Source organism: Pezoporus occidentalis, unplaced genomic scaffold, assembly GCF_034315485.1.
Source record: "Pezoporus occidentalis ecotype Australia unplaced genomic scaffold, CSIRO_AGI_Poc_V1 ctg4, whole genome shotgun sequence".
NCBI lineage: Eukaryota > Metazoa > Chordata > Aves > Psittaciformes > Psittacidae > Pezoporus > Pezoporus occidentalis.
Window position 1 is genome coordinate 3,123,720 of NW_026915724.1, and position 18,471 is coordinate 3,142,190.

General features: G+C 37.8%; 1 protein-coding gene and 1 long non-coding RNA gene across 2 annotated transcripts; both read left to right on the forward strand.

The window, feature by feature from the left end:
- Positions 1-1,139: 1,139 nt before the first annotated feature.
- LACTB2 (lactamase beta 2) lies at positions 1,140-14,140 on the forward strand. The gene is made up of 7 exons (XM_062633204.1): positions 1,140-1,392; positions 1,915-2,078; positions 3,323-3,446; positions 5,676-5,854; positions 9,843-9,991; positions 11,036-11,117; positions 13,719-14,140. The coding sequence occupies exons 1-7, from the start codon at positions 1,271-1,273 to the stop codon at positions 13,760-13,762; spliced, it is 864 nt and encodes a 287-aa protein (XP_062489188.1). The 5' UTR covers positions 1,140-1,270; the 3' UTR covers positions 13,763-14,140.
- On the forward strand, positions 6,901-8,501 carry LOC134171208 (uncharacterized). The gene is made up of 2 exons (XR_009967542.1): positions 6,901-7,407; positions 7,495-8,501. It is a non-coding gene; the product is annotated as an uncharacterized LOC134171208 (long non-coding RNA).
- Positions 14,141-18,471: the final 4,331 nt, after the last annotated feature.

Sequence of the window (18,471 nt, forward strand, 5' to 3'; positions counted from 1 at the left end):
TTGTTACAGGTAATATCTAGGATTAGGATCTGATATAGGTATAAACCAATGAGATAATATTTGAAATTCTAATATTGGTAAAGTTGCTCATACGAATATTATCTGCTCTGATTTCAGGTTAAATTATCTTTATGCTTCATTTGCAGGTACTTTAAGGAGAGAACAAGTCTGCTCTAATTTCTCTAACAATGCCAGTTGAAAAGCAATTTATCAGGCGTTTCAGAGGGGACATTGCAAAGCTAAAAAGGTGAATTTCAGCACCTCGCAGACTCTAGAATGAATGCTGTTTGCAAACACAGTATTACTATTTGGATGACATTGACAAAATTTCACAAAGTCACAGAATGTTTGAGGTTAGAAGGGGCCCTTCTGCTCAAGCAGGGCCACCTAGAACCAGTTACCAGGACCATGTCCAGACAGGTTTTCAGTATCACCAAGGATGGAGATTCCATAACCTCCTTGGAGAACCTGTGCCAGTGCTCAGTCACCCTCACAGTGAAAAAGTGTTTCCTGACGTTCAGAGAGAACCTCCTGTGTTTCGGATTGTGCCCACTGCTTCTGGTCTTGTCACTGGGCCCTGTGAGAAGACCAGAGACAATGGTCCTGTGACAACTTGACTCCATCTTTTATGCATCATCCCTTCAGGCATTACATACATCGATGAGATCCCTCCTGAGCCTTCTCTTCTCCAGGCTGGACAATCCCAGCTCTCTCAGCCTTTCATCACATGAGAGATATCCAGTCCCTTCACCACTTTAATGTCCTTTCACTGGAACACTCTCCAGCACCTCCCCATTTTAATTTAAAATGCCGAAACCTAGATAGCTCTTATATGACACACAGAAGCATATATAACTCCTATATATGCTGTCAAGCAGGCATGTTCTCAAAATATGCAGAAGATGCAGCTTGTCGCTACAACAAATTCCTGCAGCTTTAGAGGCCAGCAGAGCCCAGACCTGCCTCTCACAGAGCAGCAGCGAGGCACCGACCAGCCAAAGAAGAGTATCGCCTTTATTCCACTGAATTACCACAATGTTTGAGGTGTTCCTGGCGGCTGCTTTTAACCGAAAACCGCTGCCGCCCTGCCCCGGCAGCGTCCGGGAAACACCGTCTCACAACCGGGCGGAAGGCCCCGCGCCCGGCGCCGAGAGGCGGAGCAGGGGGAATAGCGGCTTCCGTCTTCCCGCCCTCGGTGTTGGTGTAAGCGGAGCCGGGAGTGGGGCGGCGGGGAAGGAGGAAGGTGTATTTGTTGAGTGCCCCTGCAGTTATGGTTTCGCTGCTGCCGCGCATCGAGCGGCTCTCGTCGCGGGTGGTGCGGGTGCTGGGCTGCAACCCGGGACCCATGACTCTGCAGGGCACCAACACCTACCTGGTGGGCACCGGCTCCAGGTAACGACCCTGTTCGGGGCCGGGGGGGGAAAGGGGAAGCAGACCGGGTGGCCGCCGGATCCCCTTGTGCCCCGACCCGCTTGAGCCCTGTGCGCTGCCTCCGGCTGTTCTGAAATCTCTTAATTAGGTTAAAAAGGAGAGGAAAACAAATATTACAGCGCTAAGTCTCCGTGACCGGTTCTAGGAGGTGGTTTGGGCGGGTGGGGTGTGGACCCGCGGCCGGGCGAGGGAGTGCCGTGAGGGAGCGGATAGGTGCCTCGCCTCGGGCCTTCCAGGCCGTCCTAAACGGTGGCTCCTGCGGCTGTCCTGGAGCTGGAAATGTGTGGTCTAAGTTTATTTATTACTTATTTCACCCCCCTTTGTAAATTGCTGTGTCACTGGTGCGGAGGAATGTCAGGGAGGGTGTGTGGAATACGGAGGCATCTTGATTACCACATTGCTATGTAATGTAACATTGTGACATGAGCACAAGGAACTATCTCACTGTTTGGGTTTTTTTCTCTTTCTTTTGTCCGTGTGTAGAAGAGTCCTTATTGACACTGGGCAGCCGAATACTCCTGAATATATTGGCTGTTTGAAGCAGGCACTGTCAGAGTTCAACATCTCAATTCAAGAAATTTTAGTGACACACTGGCATTATGATCACGTTGGTGGAATATCTGATATCTGTGAAAACATCCCTAATGGTAGGCCAGAGATTTCAAGTATTGTTGAAAACGGTAGATATATGGTAAAGAAGAAAACTTTTATGGAGTGCTTCTGTGCAAATCAGACAGTTTATTCTTCTAGAATCTCCATATAAACTATATGTAATTTCATGATACTGCTGCAGTGTATAGAATAAGAGCAGTAGATCATCTGAATACTGTAGTGGCAGTTTTTCTTCAATTTTTATGCATACTTTTATAGTGAATTTTTCTTACATGTAAATAATGAGACCCTAATTTAACATCAGCAGTTTGCATGGTATTAAGAGATAAGAGAAAAACTGGATACTCATTCCTTTCTGTATTGACAGTAATGACAAATTGACCACTATTTTTGCTGTGTGAAAAAAAATAACATACTCTCTGAGAAAGAACCGTGCACAACTTTGAGATTCCTTACAGCAGACCATTAGTAATTGCTGACAAATTCATAGGCCTCAGATCAAGAGAGGAAAGCAGGTAGGGCACTCTGCAGGTAAATTCTGATCTAAAAATATCTACTTAGTGTTGATAAGCAGAGAGGTTTCTGCTTTAGTATCTGGCAGGAGAATAAGCAGAATGGATAACGTGGCAGTTCTTAGTTTCTTGGGCTTTGTCACAAGCTTTGTCACAGGCTTCATCAGAGTTTGTGAAGTTGCCAAGTGTTTGTCTGCAAAGAAGCACAGGCATTAGTTAAAACAGTGTTGATGCCTTTGTGAGGTTTTTGATCTTGTCAACCCATGAACATGGTTGTAAAGGCTAGCAAAGGATATAAATAACTTTCTGGGTTGCTCTATGTAGCTGTTCCAACTAAGGCATTCATAGTTCATGTACAGGTGTGGATGGCAGACACTGAGGGAAGCTGCATATCAAAGCCTCCATCCAGTGTTAGGCAAATGTTGAATGGTGCTTCTGTGAATCATAATGTAGAATGTGAGCACAGAAATGCGTTGTCATAGAAAATTGTGGGTTTTGGCTCTTGATGGGTCAAGATTTGTAAACTATAGTAATTATTGACATTTCTTTATTATTTGTGCTTTTTCATCTTCAGAATTGCTGCTTGTCCAGAGTACAGTGTTCAGATTCAGTGGCTTTCACTGGTCAGTGTTTGTGGCTCTGGAATAAATACACTTTGTAAACAAAATTGCTGTACCGAATTTCTTGTTTCAAGTTTCGTATTCATACTGTATAATAATTAAGCTTTGTTAGCGACAGATAATTTTCTTTGCTTTTTTTTTAAATAGACTCAGAATATCGCATCAGTAAGCTTCCTCGTGTCCCTCACCGTGAAGAAAATATAAGAGGAGGACATAAATATTTTTATCTTAAAGAGGGAGATGTGGTGCAGACAGAAGGAGCCACACTCAGGTAAACACCAATTTCTGCAAGTTTTCTGGATCACTGTTTTTCTTCAGAATTCTAACATATATATGTATCCTAACTTCTAATGATTGTCAAGCCATACATCTAGTCTTTTCTACATTTAGGCATGTAGACTTCCTATCATGAATTAGCAGGGTATGTTTATACGAAGAAATTGTTTTTATGAATGAGGATTATCAGGAATTAGCCTTTAGTTTTTCTTTAGCAGACAAATAAAGAATATTTCCTTTAAAAGTATTCTCTCCAGGAAAATTAAATAGGATTTTACTTACTTTCTCATCACTCTTAGATGAGTAATTATTATTAAAATTGATACATTTGGGAAGTTTATCGTAGTCTGGATGGATTATTTGGCATGCCTTTCTTTTTAGTTTTAAAATATTTCCCAAAATGATACTAAAACATATGTAAAATGTTACATCTTAAACATTTAATCTGTCAGGTTCTTGCAGGGTGCCAATTCAGGAAGGCTTCTTCCCAGAAAGCATGTTGCCTGTCTTGTTAGCTTGAATGAATGTGAAGTAGAAAGCCACTCTGCCTCACACAAACACACACACTGAAAAGATTGGACCATTCTGTTACTAGACTTCTTTCATTAACAAGGCATTACTCTTCTAAGGACAAATCTTGCTTGTTTTCCTCAATTTATAAGTGAATTATATTCCACTTGTAGCATATACCAGTTGGCTGATTGGAAGAAAAAATATACAAAGGATGTATGTGACCAAAAGCATTTTCCTTTGTTAGTGTGAAAATAAAGTAAACAAACCAAACAAACAAGCACCTAAGCAACAACATAGAGCGTATTATATTGAATAGTGCAGATCTATCACTAGCCTTAGTGGCATGTTGGGACAAAATCGATTTAGAGATCAAAAACAACTTGTTAAATTTGAATCCAAGTAAGACAGACGTGGCACATCTTGAGGTTTGGGGTAGTGCGACCAAACTTTATGCTTGGTTGAAAGCAGGTATTCCCACCTTGTTAATTCAGTAAGCATTTTAAGGATATGATTAGATGCACCACTGGCTCCAAAATAACCAATAACTGCATTGTAAATTTTGGTTAACCACCTTCAGGTTTTCAAGGTGTGTCAGGTGGTGTTGGGTTCTTTTTCCTTTGTTTTTTTCCATATTAGTGGTTAAGTTTCATCAGGAGCTGGAGGATGCCACTTCCTACCAAGACATGATGAAGCAACCAATGAACTTGATTTTTATGTTGCCTCTGTAGGGTGTTGGCTCACCTGCTTTCTGGTGGACTCAGTATTCAGTAAAAGCTGGAAGTCATTACATCAGGTGGTGCTGTGCTTCTGGCCTCCCAGCCCTCTACTAATGTGGTTGGGTATTGCTTAGCATGTACACTGTTGGCCTGTACCGTGTGCTTGACACCAAATTTGTCAGTTCCTGATCATTGCTTTGATGCATCTACCATTAATAAGACAATTCTGATGAATTTCAGCAGTGATGTAGGTCTGAGTTGTGTTACTTTTGCTTTGAATCAACTTCATCATGAAGCCTTCTGCCTTTTAAAAGTTACAGTGAAGGGACACTACAGTACCGCTCCTCAGAAGCTCATATCAGCTGCCGATTTACCTTTTGATTCATTCTAATGCAGTACTTATTCTAGCTGTGAGGTCCTAAATCCTTACCACTGATGTTTAATGACCTGCACATAGAACAGCTAGAAGATTACTTGTTGTATTTGACAGCTCCACTCTGTCATGGGGCTTTCAGGGAAAAATAAATTTTGGGAGACAGAACTTTAACTGCATTGGATCCAGCAGTTTATAGTTAATTTCTAAAAGAATTGGCACCATCATCCTTACCATTTTGCTAAATGCAAGGTGTTTGTCAAGAGTTTCACACATTTCAATCTGCAAATGACATGCCAGTTTTTCTTTTTTAAAGCTTCAGAGTAAAGCCCTTTATAACACAAATTCTACATGGCTAGCCAGCTCCCTTAATTCACTTCTGTTATGTGTCACACAAGTAAAAGTAGGTTTGAGATGTATTCTCTACATGGTGTAGCAAAATAGACTGGGATTAGACAAAGCAGTCACTGTTTACATTGACATTTCTGCCTTTTTTGGTCTATTTTTTTTCTGTTTGTGAGCTACTTTCTAAGTGCACGATTTTATTATTTGTTTCTAGCTTCTGAAAATGAAGCATACATGCTGTATGAAAAGCTAACACTTTTTGTTGTTTTTTAAACAGAGTTTTATATACACCTGGACACACTGATGATCATATGGCTTTACATCTAGAAGAAGAAAATGCTATATTTTCTGGTGACTGCATTTTAGGGGAAGGAACAACAGTAATTGAAGACCTGCATGACTACATGAAAACTTTGGAGAGGTTGTTACAAATGAAAGTAGATTTAATATATCCTGGTAAGCGGTTCTACTTATAACTGCTCTGGTTTACTATGTATTTTTTAACTACAGCCTCTCAGAATCTGAGAACTCTTACTGTAAGCAAACACCATTACTAATGTAACAATTCAAGTTCACTACTTAATATATGTCCAAGAAGACTTTGTGGCATGGTGGTTTGCAAGACTTGAGAATTTTTCTGTGATGCATATCTTTCCTTCCCAAGATTTCTCCATTTGAGGGTGAATCTTGTGCTTCTGTGCCCAGAGCACACAGAGTTCAGAATCACTGTTGTAGTCATTCAGCAAATTTGGGTTTCTGATACTACTCTATCTATATGCTTTAATGTACCCTGGCAGAAAAAATAATAGTTGTTGTTTTGGTCATTTGCATCCCCATACAGTCAATGCGAGCTACTTAGGAATGTTTTTGGAGAGAGATGTCTGTTTTTTGCAACACGGATTAATCACAAATTTATCTTGGAAAGCTGCAGAACTGTCAAATGGTTGTCTTATTTTAATGACTTAGCTTAAATTTGAAAAAGAGCCAAGAGGCCAAACACCACGTTCTAAAAATGTCACCGATTCATTTGTTCTGTGACTTTGCTTTTGTTTTTTTCCTCTATCTTCCCCAAACCTTGGGAATGCATTTACTTTTCATATAAACCACATGTCTGTTTGGCAAGACTGGATTTTAAGAAATCATTATGTAACTAAAGTTTAAGCTACTCATTTGGTTTTTCAGGGCTACATCTCGGGATTTCTTCTGACTTTTTCTGTTCCATCTTCTTCCAGTTGTCATTCTGAGTGACTGTGTCTACATGCTTAGTTCTGTCTTCCTCCATTAACCATCTGTGTTTAGCCTATGTAAGCAAATCTCTTTTGTGTTCATTCTTAAAATACACTTCTTGAAGTAGGTGTTCTTTAAGTGCTTTAGGATCTAAGCATAAAAATGCTATTTAAGAAAAATATCATTATAGATGTTTCATGGATGTGGAAGCTGACAGAAATAGTGACTTGCTCACAGTAATTTACTTTACTGCTAGTAAAATTAATAATAACTCTATACATGCCAAATTAAATTTTATCTGTTGTATTTCACTCTCTCCTTAGTCATTATTTATCTAGATTATACATTGGCCAAGGTTAAATATTTGTGTATTTATTTGTAGCTTTTTGCTACACTGTTGTAAGTATGTTCATGCTGTACTTGCAGTAAGAAAGCCAGTGGGATATTACACATTTTCAGTGATGTACTGAGATAGTTTGGAACTAACTTCCTTTTTTTTATCCATGCAGCACAAAATGTATGTGCATTTGTGTAAAAGATAGCTATTGCACCATCAGAAAAATTGTTTAAATTACTGGTATGAACTACAGTAACATGGTAACTAGAAGGTAGTTTGCATTACCAACATATTCTGGATAAGTTCAGTACTTAGACTTTATTGCAGTTTTAGGTCTTCATAATTCTTGAACTTTTTCTGTACATGCTTTAGCATTCACATTGCAGCCTCAGAGTTAAATGTAGGAGAGCATGAATTTCTGTAACAAGCTGACTGCTGGCTACCTGTGAGTAGCTGAATTTTGCCTTCCCCTTCCAAGTTTTTTAATGTGGAAATGAATTCAGGCATAATGCTCGTGATAGTCTATTTACAGCCGATAGTTGATGAGAATTCTTTGGACCAGAAAAGAGCTTTTTAGTCAGTAGAGGGCTCCCCATCCTGTAATAATAAATGATGTTGCTTGAAAATACAGGTACAAAACATACTGGAGTTAGGAAATCTGGGTGAAATTTCATGAGCTGATTCTTTTCTTCAAATTCATCCTTTGTGCTTTAATTTACAGTAAAGTAAGAGAGCCTGTATTACTTCATAGGGTGTTATGAGAATAAAAACTTACTGTTTCTGATCATATGGGCTCTACAGAATTCTGAAATAATAAGAAGCTGCTGGATACAAAGTCTGAATTACTGGGAAGATGGTCGATTTTGACGTCTCTTTCACATGCTCAGGAACATTTTACATTTATGCAGATATTTATTGGTGAAGTTAACTGTGTAGCTGTTAATTCTGGATGGAAAAGATCCACATCTGGATTTAGTTGTAAGCTTTCTGACATTATTTTAGTGTATGTATATGCATACACATTTGCTGTAATGGATGTGAAATTCTTTTAACTTTGGAAAATGTGGGTTCCATTCCAGGTACTGACATGCACTTAGAAGAGCAGGGACTGGTTTTAAGACTGTCTTGTGATTCCATGTTCAGGCCTTAATTTTGAATAATGTAACTTCTGTCATTAGAGGATGCAAAAGAATGGACAGTTACCATTATAGTCTCTTTCTAGTCTCTGCTCTGTATATCTTGATGTGTTTTTTCTAAATTTAAACTTCTGTTTTTATAAGTGGTAACATATTGACTAGAGATACTGTCATGTTTGTAATTTACATTGTAAGTAACAATAGCTTCAAATTAAATATCTTTGAAATCATTAAATATATGTGCATATGAGATTACAGTTTTCTATTCAAATGTTGCATATTTTTATTTATAATACTACCTTTACACAAATTAAGCTTCAGTGTATATTTTGTCATTTCAGAACTGCTGAAGTGAGTGTATAAGTGAATATATGCATAAATATTTTGACTTGTGAAGAAGAGATTCCTCTGACCCTTCATTTCATGGATATTCAAACCATGAAAAATGAGTTGCTGTTTTTCTATACACTACCTGTTCTCAGGAAATATAAGCTGTAATTTTAAAACCTTAAAACTAAAACCCCATGTAGTCAGTTAGCCCAAAAATACAAGTAAAGAATATGTTTTTTTTTAAATTGTCAGCTTCAGAAGAAACTGATTTGGATGATAGCAGGTAACTTCTAAAAGAAAGGTATGTTTCTTTACAGTAGTTTCTGTTCTATCAATTTTATAAATTACTTGGAGTTATACTGGCAAAGCCGGAATTTGGTGCTGCTACTTCAGGTGAGGTATACAGGCAAAGAAATAGAAAATCTTGCTAAAAGTATGTGACAAATATTCATGCAACTAAATTTCTCCATAGGTAAAACATTAATTTCTGTGCATGTAACTTTCAATGTCTGAAAAATATTTAATCTATTGTTTTTAGCGTATCATGAGGCAGTATTTGATTTTTCCACAAAGATTAGTTCTTTACCAATTAAGCCTTTTTCTAGTTTGAATGAAAGACCTTTCAGTAACTTGAACATTTCTGATCTGCCACAGTAAAAACACATTTTGTTTATTAACCAGCCATACATAAAATGATCCACATATAACGTTCCTTGTGCATTGCTTATTCCTGCCCTGACACATTCCAGCTGGTTCACTGAGTTGTGTTCTACTAGTTTTTTTGATCAGACTTACGAAAGTACATGTTTAAGGGAATAAAGTACAGTGTGTGAGTCAGTTTTGAAGATCTGTCCTGGGAAATTTATCTGTTGTAATTAAAATGTTACTTCTCTAGCCCTTGTGTTCGCTAGATAGCCCCCAGCAGCACAGTAGTACATGAGTCCTTTGCCTCACCACTACTGTTCAAAGACCAGGATCAGTTAAAATCATCAGTATCAATATCCTTTAGGGAGAGTGGTACAGGCAGAGGTAACACAAAATCTCTTCAGCAGTGAACTCTTCTCCTGAACTCCCTTCCATTTTTTTTTTTTTTATAGTCTAATCTTCCCTTGCTTTCCTTATACCATTTGAAGTGTTCCCTTTCCACGCTCACGTTTTTTCAGATCCTAATTTTTCCTTTCCATCTTAATATATGTCCATTGAAGACTGTGATGCAGACATCCAAACTTAATTTTTGCGTATTTATATGCCAAAAAAAAAAAGGGTACTCTGACAGGGTGGTATGTACAGGTGCTGCTCCCTTCTTATGACTTTTAAGTCTACCAGAGTTTACATAAGAATGATTCAGTTATTCAATAACATACTTAATTGCAAATATAAGTAATAGTGGTCTGTTATGTGTCTTTTGATGTAGGTCACGGCCCAGTAGTACGTGATGCAAATACTAGAATCCAGGGTTACATTTCTCACCGAATTGCACGTGAACAGCAAATTCTGAATGTTTTCCAGAAGAATGTTGGAAAATCATATACATCCTCAGAACTTGTAAAGATAGTGTATAAGGTAATTGTTGATTAGAAGTTTTTAGACGAAACTAAAAAAAAAAATTGAAGTTATGCTCATAAAGTGGTATGTAACAGTTTAAGTATTTGAGTGAAGACCATGGTGGCTTTTTAAAAGATAGAAAATATTTCTGCTTGTTTGGAATTCATATATGACTGTGCATTTAAATTATATTGTTTAACCACTTTATTGGCATGGGGCCCAGATTATTCTTACAAACTCTTATTTCATTATCAAGATGGTCCTAATCACAGTTTCATAGGACCAAGCAAAAATAAAGTTTTAGTGCTTGGTTCTAAGTGAAAAGTAAGAGATGACTGTTAATTGTTAAGGTGTTTTTGGAGTTTTCTGAAAGATTGGTTAAAACTTCTAGTTCCTGGTCTTACCAGTTTGCAGGAGGGTGCAGATGTGTAGAAATGGAAATCTTTCAAAGTGTTTTTTTAAGATTCAAAAATTACTGAGTTTTCTAGCAAATTTTCCTGCCAGACTCATTATTTGGAGAACTTTTTAATTTTCAGAAAGGAGGCTTTACTTTTAAGATGATAGAGCTGAAGATGATGATGTTGAGAAATGTTTTGGGGTTTTACCTAATGAGCATTTGAAATGTTAAGAGACATTCTGTTCTTCTGAAGTTGTATAAGGATATTTAAACCCATGCAAATATTGTCATGGAATAGAAGTGAAAGTATCAGTGGACAAATGCATCTTTAAATTTGTCTTTAAAAATACACAGCTACACTGACAACCTGGTGCAGACCAAGTTTAGAAGAGCACAGGTTTCTTAGCATTGGCCAGCCTTTGCATAATACAGATGGATAATGCAAAGCATGAGCAAAGCAAACAGAAGTGTGTTATTAGGCTACCAGTTTAACTGCTGTAAAATTGATTTACTCATTTCGGTTTGTTGTCATTATATAACTGAGTGCTCAACATAGCAATTCAGAAGAGAAAAATCTATATTAATAAACTACAAGTTCCATATATTGAAAAAATAATTGGGAGATATTTGAACAAATAGAGAATGCCTATTTGTATTCCCATTAGGAGATCCCTGAAAATTTACTTCGAGCAGCAGAAAGTAACCTCCTAGTGCACTTGAAGAAGTTGGAGAAAGAAGAAAAAGTGTGTAAGTTGTGGATGGAGGGTGGAAGGAGCATAATTTTCATTTTGATTTTCTGTGTGCTGTTTCTCGTTATATTTTAGTGCATTATTTCTTGGCGTGTAAAAAAAAAAAAATAATAGTAATACTTGCAGGCAGTTGCAGTAGCTGTCCTTCAGGCAATTTGAAATAGAATTATACACAAAATATATATATAATTATATACTGCAATGCATATACCTCTCATTTTTTATGTAAGACATACCATGGAATACATTCCTCTAACACTAGTGTTTATACCTTTGTCTATTTGCTGAAATTCCTACCTAACTGTGTATGCATATAGCATTTGATGGAATTAAATTTTACAATGCTGCCTTTCCTAAATATGTATATTGTATGTTTGTGTTCCAGAGACAGTTAAAATCACGTAGTGTGAATTTTTACAATCTCTGGTTAGTACAGTACTGAAGTAGAGCAACTATGTTTAGTTTGCTGTTTCTAGATTGTGCCTTTACAAGGTGAAGTATTCTATTTCTGTAATGGCATATGCATGTAGAAACATCATTCAGCCAGAAGCTAAAGAAAATGTTTCTTTTTGTACATTATATAACTGCACCCAGGACTGACTACTTAGAAGTAAGAATTACACAATATTTACAACTATTTCAAATTTTCAACATTTAGGAGCCTGAATAACAACATGAAATTATTGTATTTCTTCCAACTTAGACTTTCTGTTTATTTTAATAACAAATCAGCTTCTAGCTGCTGTTTGAACAGTTGAGACTTAGTATTTGCAATAATAATGACCTTCTTGTTGTTAAAAAAAAAAAAATAGAGTCACACAAAGACAGTCATTACTGAAGTTCAGAAAATCACGTCCTTATGCCATGAAACCTTAGTGCATGATACTTGGTGCACCAGCTCTTGAATGTTAACATACATTATTGACCTACACATTTTTCCAGTTTGGTTCCACAAGATTCCATATGGGCCATCAGAGGCTGTTGACTATCCTTTCCTTTCACTAGCAAAGTAGCTCAAGCAACAGCATTTTCTGTTAAATGAAGTAGTGGATAAATTACCATCCTCTTTAAGGTAGACTTGCAGTCCTTCCTGCAAAAGATTGTGTGTGTGCATCTTAAATGTCCAAGAAATAATTTGTTTGAATGAGAGAGTGATTTTCATCCCTTAAGCCAGGGTGGGATTTTTTTGTTGGGTTTGGGTTTTTTGTTGTTTGTTTTCAAAAAAAAAGCACCCTTTCCTGCTTACTAGAAAAAAAAACAAAAAACAAAAAACACCAAAACTCAATTTTCCTCAGAAATCGCCTTTGAATTTTGAAGATTCAGCAGATAGGGAGCTTCAGATAGATATGTTCCCCAAGTTGCAACTGTCTGCAGTTACTAGAAAGCTTAAATAACTAAAGGAAGAATTGTTGTGACTCTTGTACTCAGCTGCATGCTTCTGCTTTCCAGCAAGCTTAGTTGCCCTTTAACATTTTTTTGTTTGGTTTGTTTTTTAGTCTTCAATTTGTGCTCACAGAGAAGGTGGAAAGCAGTCTTATCAGAACAGCCAGGGGTTTTCTGTGCTGATCTCTGCAGTGTGGAAATGGTTGCTAAATTTTTTAATACAAGCTTAGACACAGATCAATGATAAGCACGTAACATCATGTGACCTTAGTTTTTCAGTTCAAATTAAGGACATATGTTAAGGAAGATTGATTCTGTTCGTTTCTGAGCATGTAGCATAAAAATGCTTGTGTACTCATGGACTTATTAGTTTGGCTTTGATGTGGTGTCCTTTCCACATAGTCTGAGTTGCAGTATTTCAAGTTTTTTTCTCATTATGGAAGACTTGAGTTGCAGTCACAACACTGTCTGCTTAATTTTCACAAAGCATTTTTCCAAAGAAACATGTTGTCAGTATTGATAATGAATATGACAGGGATATTACAACATTACAAAAGAGTTACTCAATGCAAATTACGGCCATATGCTGTCTGCTGCAGTCATTAATTCACCTCTTCATTGTAGGGATTGCAGTTTATATTAACATAACATAACATACCTTCACTTAGGAGTGATACTGCCTTTACAGATTTGCTTTTCTCACTTAAACCAGAAAAATAATGCTTTGTATTGGACAAGAATGGTACAATAGGTGCATGTAAGCTTTCTCTGATGTTTTGATATAAAAATCTTGGTCATTGCTGTGCATTTTTAGAACACAGCTGATGATGAGATAAAAATAATTTGGCTGTTCCTAATTTAGTAGCACAAGGTTTTTTCTCTTAAGTTCATAAACTTCAGAAAAGGAACCAAGTGCTCTGTTACCTCAAATTTCTTAATATCTAGAATTCTAATGTTCTGAACTTTGAATAACTGTAGGTTTATTAAACCCTATTTTATTAATCATTCTTTATATTGCTAGGTTACATTGTGAAATAGTGAATGTTTATCAGCTTCCGTTAAAACTCAACACTGGCCTGAGGGAAAGTATTCTAATACTGTTAATGAAAATGACATGTATAGACATACATGCAAATGTACAGGTGAAGTTTGAGATAGTCTAATGTTTATAATGTCTAAACATTAGTTTGCAACTAATGTCTTGTTTTCTTAACAGTACGTGAGGACTCTCCCAACCTCAGATGGAAAAACAATTTATAAGTCACACAAGATTGATCAAGAATATTTTAAATCTGCACAGTTGCTGCATGAAAAAATAAAATGATGAGCTGGGACAACAAGCAAAATCACAACTAATTCTTCCATTATTTTCTTTTAAGGTGATACCAATTTTAAAGCATCTAATAGTCAGTTAATTGGTGGTTTTGATATTATTATTTTGGGAAATTTAAAAATAACCTGATAGATACTGAGTTAATAAAATAGAATGAGTGAGAAGAGCTGAATGTTACCTGTCTTATAAAATAAGCAGCATTATTATCATCAGTGGCAGAAGACAAATAGCAAGGTCTTGCAAACCAAATATTATAATATTATAAGGTAATAAATCAGATTTATTAAAAAACTCTAGTAAAAAGATGCTATTCTAAATCTCTTTTCATTTGCTTGTGCTTTCCAAAAACTGATTTTCTAGTAAGTTATCTATACTTTCTAAAAACTGTTATTTTTGTTAACAGATGTAAATACTGGGGTTTATATTCCTTTTCTAATTTAGCTGCCTGTGCACATCTTTGCTGGTTGCTCACTGCAATAAGTTTTAAAAAACACTGAAAGTAATTCCAGACTTCTCTGTTTTCTGATGGAAACGCTTTTTCTGTGGAATTCATTCAAAGGATTCATTAATTTTAACTGATCATTGTCAAAAAATGCAGAGTCGGAGCATGTCTTAATAGCTATCATTATTTTATGAAGTTGATGGCATTTGTTCTGATCAGCTGAGCCAAATCCAAAATACAAATATTACCAGGAATAGCAATCCACAACTGAAAATCATAATCTGAAGTAGTAACCAGCCTGAGGTTACCAGTCCTCCCCTGAGAAGGGGAAATAACTTTCTGCTCTTAAAATGATCTTTTTGCAAACTTTATTGATCTGTTTTTTGACCAGATCAATGACTCTTACTCCCTTTTAACTTCCTGTGCAATGCCATTTTGGTGTCTTTTTCAGGTCTCCTGGTTTTAACTCCTTCGTGTTTATGTGCATTTCCCATCTTGGCCACTTTTTTGCCCCTTCTACCACAAACCTTGTATTTTTTCAGTTCTTTTTGGATTATTTCTCTCTTCATAATTACTCAGAAACTTTCACATGGACTTCCTGCCATTACTAATTGCTGGTTTCCTGTAGCTGTTTCATGAATTTATAGTTACCTCTCTGATCATGAGGAATAAGCATGGAATTATTAGTTGAAAAACTGAAGTCACATGCTCTGAATGATGTCATTTTGCTTCAGGAAAACAGATAAATGAAATGGCAGTTTTCTGTCATGAGGTCTAAAAACCTAAGCCAGCAGGAAACTGGTGTGAAATGGTGATGTCTCATGAACTTTCTGAGCTAATAAAGAAATCTGCTGGTAGGCACAGTGTCTTCTGTTTTTACTGTGCTTCATCTTTAAATACACAGAAATGGCTTTAGACTTCACTTGAAGTACTGTTGGAAGTTGCAGGTAGCAAAGAAAGCAAGGATATAGATCAGAGAATTCCATGTTCTGCTCTGTGCTGTAGCAAATCCATGACACTCTCAAAAAATAGTGACATTGCAGTTTAACCAGTCTTGGCATTAATGATTGTGTATGGTGTCTCTGGAATGGTAAAAGCAGAAATTGTGCTGAGATTAATATACAATAAAAGATATTTACATTAGCCATGACATGTTGTGAAAGTGTTGGGACTCCTTGTTGATTATGACAGGAGTGTTTGCTTATTTAAAAATAGAGTGGTAATGTACGCTAAATGTCATGTATGTATAAAAATGTGGGTTAGCCTTTTTACATCCCTGACATGAATTCATTCATCTGTGCAGTATGCATTAAAAATTAAGAATCAAAACTGGAGAAGGTGCAATTTCTGTCTCATCAAGCTTTAAGGGCAAACTTTGTTTGATGCATTAAGTTTCTAAACTGTCAGGAACAGAAGCTGGAAGGAGCACAAACTGCGTTTCCAGTCTTCTGCCAGCTAATTTGAAGATCCTGTCCTGAGAGGAGCATCACTGATCATCATTCAGAGTCATAAAATTGGAATCTCCCCTGGAGTGACTTGTGCCCATTACTCCTGGTGTTTTCCATGTGACTGACTCATTGTAAAAAGGGAGTCTCTCGCTTACTTGTAATTACCCTTTAAATATTGGAATATGGTGATAATGTCCTCGCTGAGCCTTCTCTTCTCCAGGCTGAACAAGCCTAGCTCCCTCAGCCTTTCCCCATACAGCTTCCCAGTCCTCTGATCATCCTTGTGGCCCTTCTGTGGACCTTCTCCAGCCTGCCCGTATCTTTTTTTGTAGTGGCGACCAAACCAACACAGTATTCCAGGTGTAACCTGACAAGCGCTAAGTAGAGTGCGATAATGACACCTTTATCTCTGCTGGGGATGCCCTTGTTGATGTAACCCAGCATCCTGTTGGCTTTCTTTGCCACAGCTGCACACCGTTCACTTATAATGAGCTTGTGACCACCAGGACCCCCAGGTTTAAGAACTAAGAAAAAGATCTGCTGGTAGTTACAACCTTTTCAGATTTTCTATTGTTTCTTGCTAACTTGCTTATTTACACTTCGTTTAAAATGTCATTCGTGATTATGTCTCTTAAGCATGTTTGATGACTCCTGGCTTCAGGAAAGGTTCCCATATAGGAAGGGAACTCTGTGTCTGTTACTGTGGGGGCAGTAATATGCCTCCTACCAAATCCTCCACACTCTTGTCCCCTGAAATGGTGTATTGGGGCTACATAGCAAGGTTTTGGTAGCAGGGAGGCCTAGGTGGCTTTTGTGAGATGTCACAAGCTTTCCCCATTCAAACAATCATTTGGGGGTCTACTGTTTCAAAATACAGGTGTCTGGAAAGGAACCTAGTAAATGCAGCAACCCACTGATGGCTGATGGTCTCTGGTGTTTCAGATCATCTTGGTTTGCCTAAGGAGCCAGAAGAAACATCGTGTGGCTGAAGAGGGAACTCCAATAAACAGGTTTGGAAACTTCAGATGAGGCAACGGGTTGCCTTGTTTTCCATTTCAGTATAGCAGTTTATAGTGTACCATCAGGACAAACATAAAACCAGGCTGAAAACAAGACTCTGTCCGTGTACGAGAGGAGTCCTAGCCAGGCACTTAAATGAAGTACTTGCTGATTATAGCTTGGGGAAAGGATGTTTTGTCCCAGTTCAGTCCTATTGTATTCTGTGGAGATGAGGTGACCTGATTTCTTTTAAGGCTGAGGTGGGACACAGATGCAAGACTGCACTACAAAAGAGATTCTAATTTTTATCCCATCCCAATATACTTGACAGGTGAGATATGTTACATCCATGACTATATGGTATGCAACAGGGATGTGCTTTTACAGTGTTATTGCTGAAATGTTTTTTTATTTTAAGGTTACAAAATAACTGCTGTGGCCAGGTGTCATAGTTTTAACCCCAGGCAGCCACTAAGCTGCACGCAGCCTCTCACTCGCTCCCCCTGTGTTGGGATGGAGAGAATGAAAAGTGAGAAAACTTGTGGGTTGAGATAGAGACAGTACAATAGGTAAAGCAAAAGCCGTAAACACAAGCAAAGAAAACAAGGGATTAATTCACTACTTCCCATCAGAGGCAGGCATTCAGCATCTCCAGGAAATCAAGGCTCCATCACACATAATGGTTACTTGGGAATACACACACCATACCTCCAAATATTCCCCTTTTCCTCAGTCTTTCCCCAGCTTTATGTGCTGAGCATGACACCATATGGTGTCATATGGTATGGGACATCCCTTGGGTCAATCAGCTGTCCCAGCTGTGTCCCCTCACAACTTCTTCTGCATCCCCAGCCTACTCACTGGTGGAGTGGTGTGAGGCACAGAAAAGGCCTTAGCTCTGTGTAAGCACTGCTCAGCAGTAACTGTGTTATCAACAGTTTTCAGCACAAATCCAAAACCTGGCCCCACACCAGCTACTATTAAGAAAATTAACTCTACCCCAGCCAATACCAGCACACCAGGCAATGATCTAGGACACAAAACATCTTTGGACTTAAATATGAATGCTAGTCCTGCTTAAACCTTTATTTTATATTGAAAAAAAAAGAATTCCAGCTGTGATGGGGAAAATTTTTGTGGCCTCTGTATTTTTAAATACCCCAGAACATCTCTAGATACCAAGTTTCCCTGTCTCCTGATTTAATAAATTCATACAAAACCTCTCAGTACCTTCACTGCTGATAAACGTGTCTCAAAGTTGGAAAACCCTGGTCATACACCAGCCAGTCTGCTCCACAAGTCCTCACTGCTCTATACAGTATGAAGAAACCAACCTATTAAGCACAGCTCCTATGATGTGTCTGGCACACACTCTCAGTTCAGGCAAGGCAATGCCAATAGCTGCATCTTAATCTTTTACCCTGTATTTTATCAGCTACTGGCAGCAAAAGCTGTCCTGACAATGCTAAACTTCAGCCATAAGTTACCCCTGTTCTTGATCCTTCTTATATATATATGCACTGTATCTGCCAGCCAGAACACTGAATAAATAAAAGTGGCATTTATTTTTGGGAACTTAGTTCAATTCAGCACACCAGTGTCAATTTCTCAAACCTCTTCATTTATGTTTTAACCTGGCAGCAGCCTTCTCTGCCATCGGGCTCGTTTTTTAACCCGCATCTAACCTCCCTCTTGGTCTCTCTTCCTGCTCTACCTCCCGGCTAGCATTTCTTCCCTTCTGGCTTTC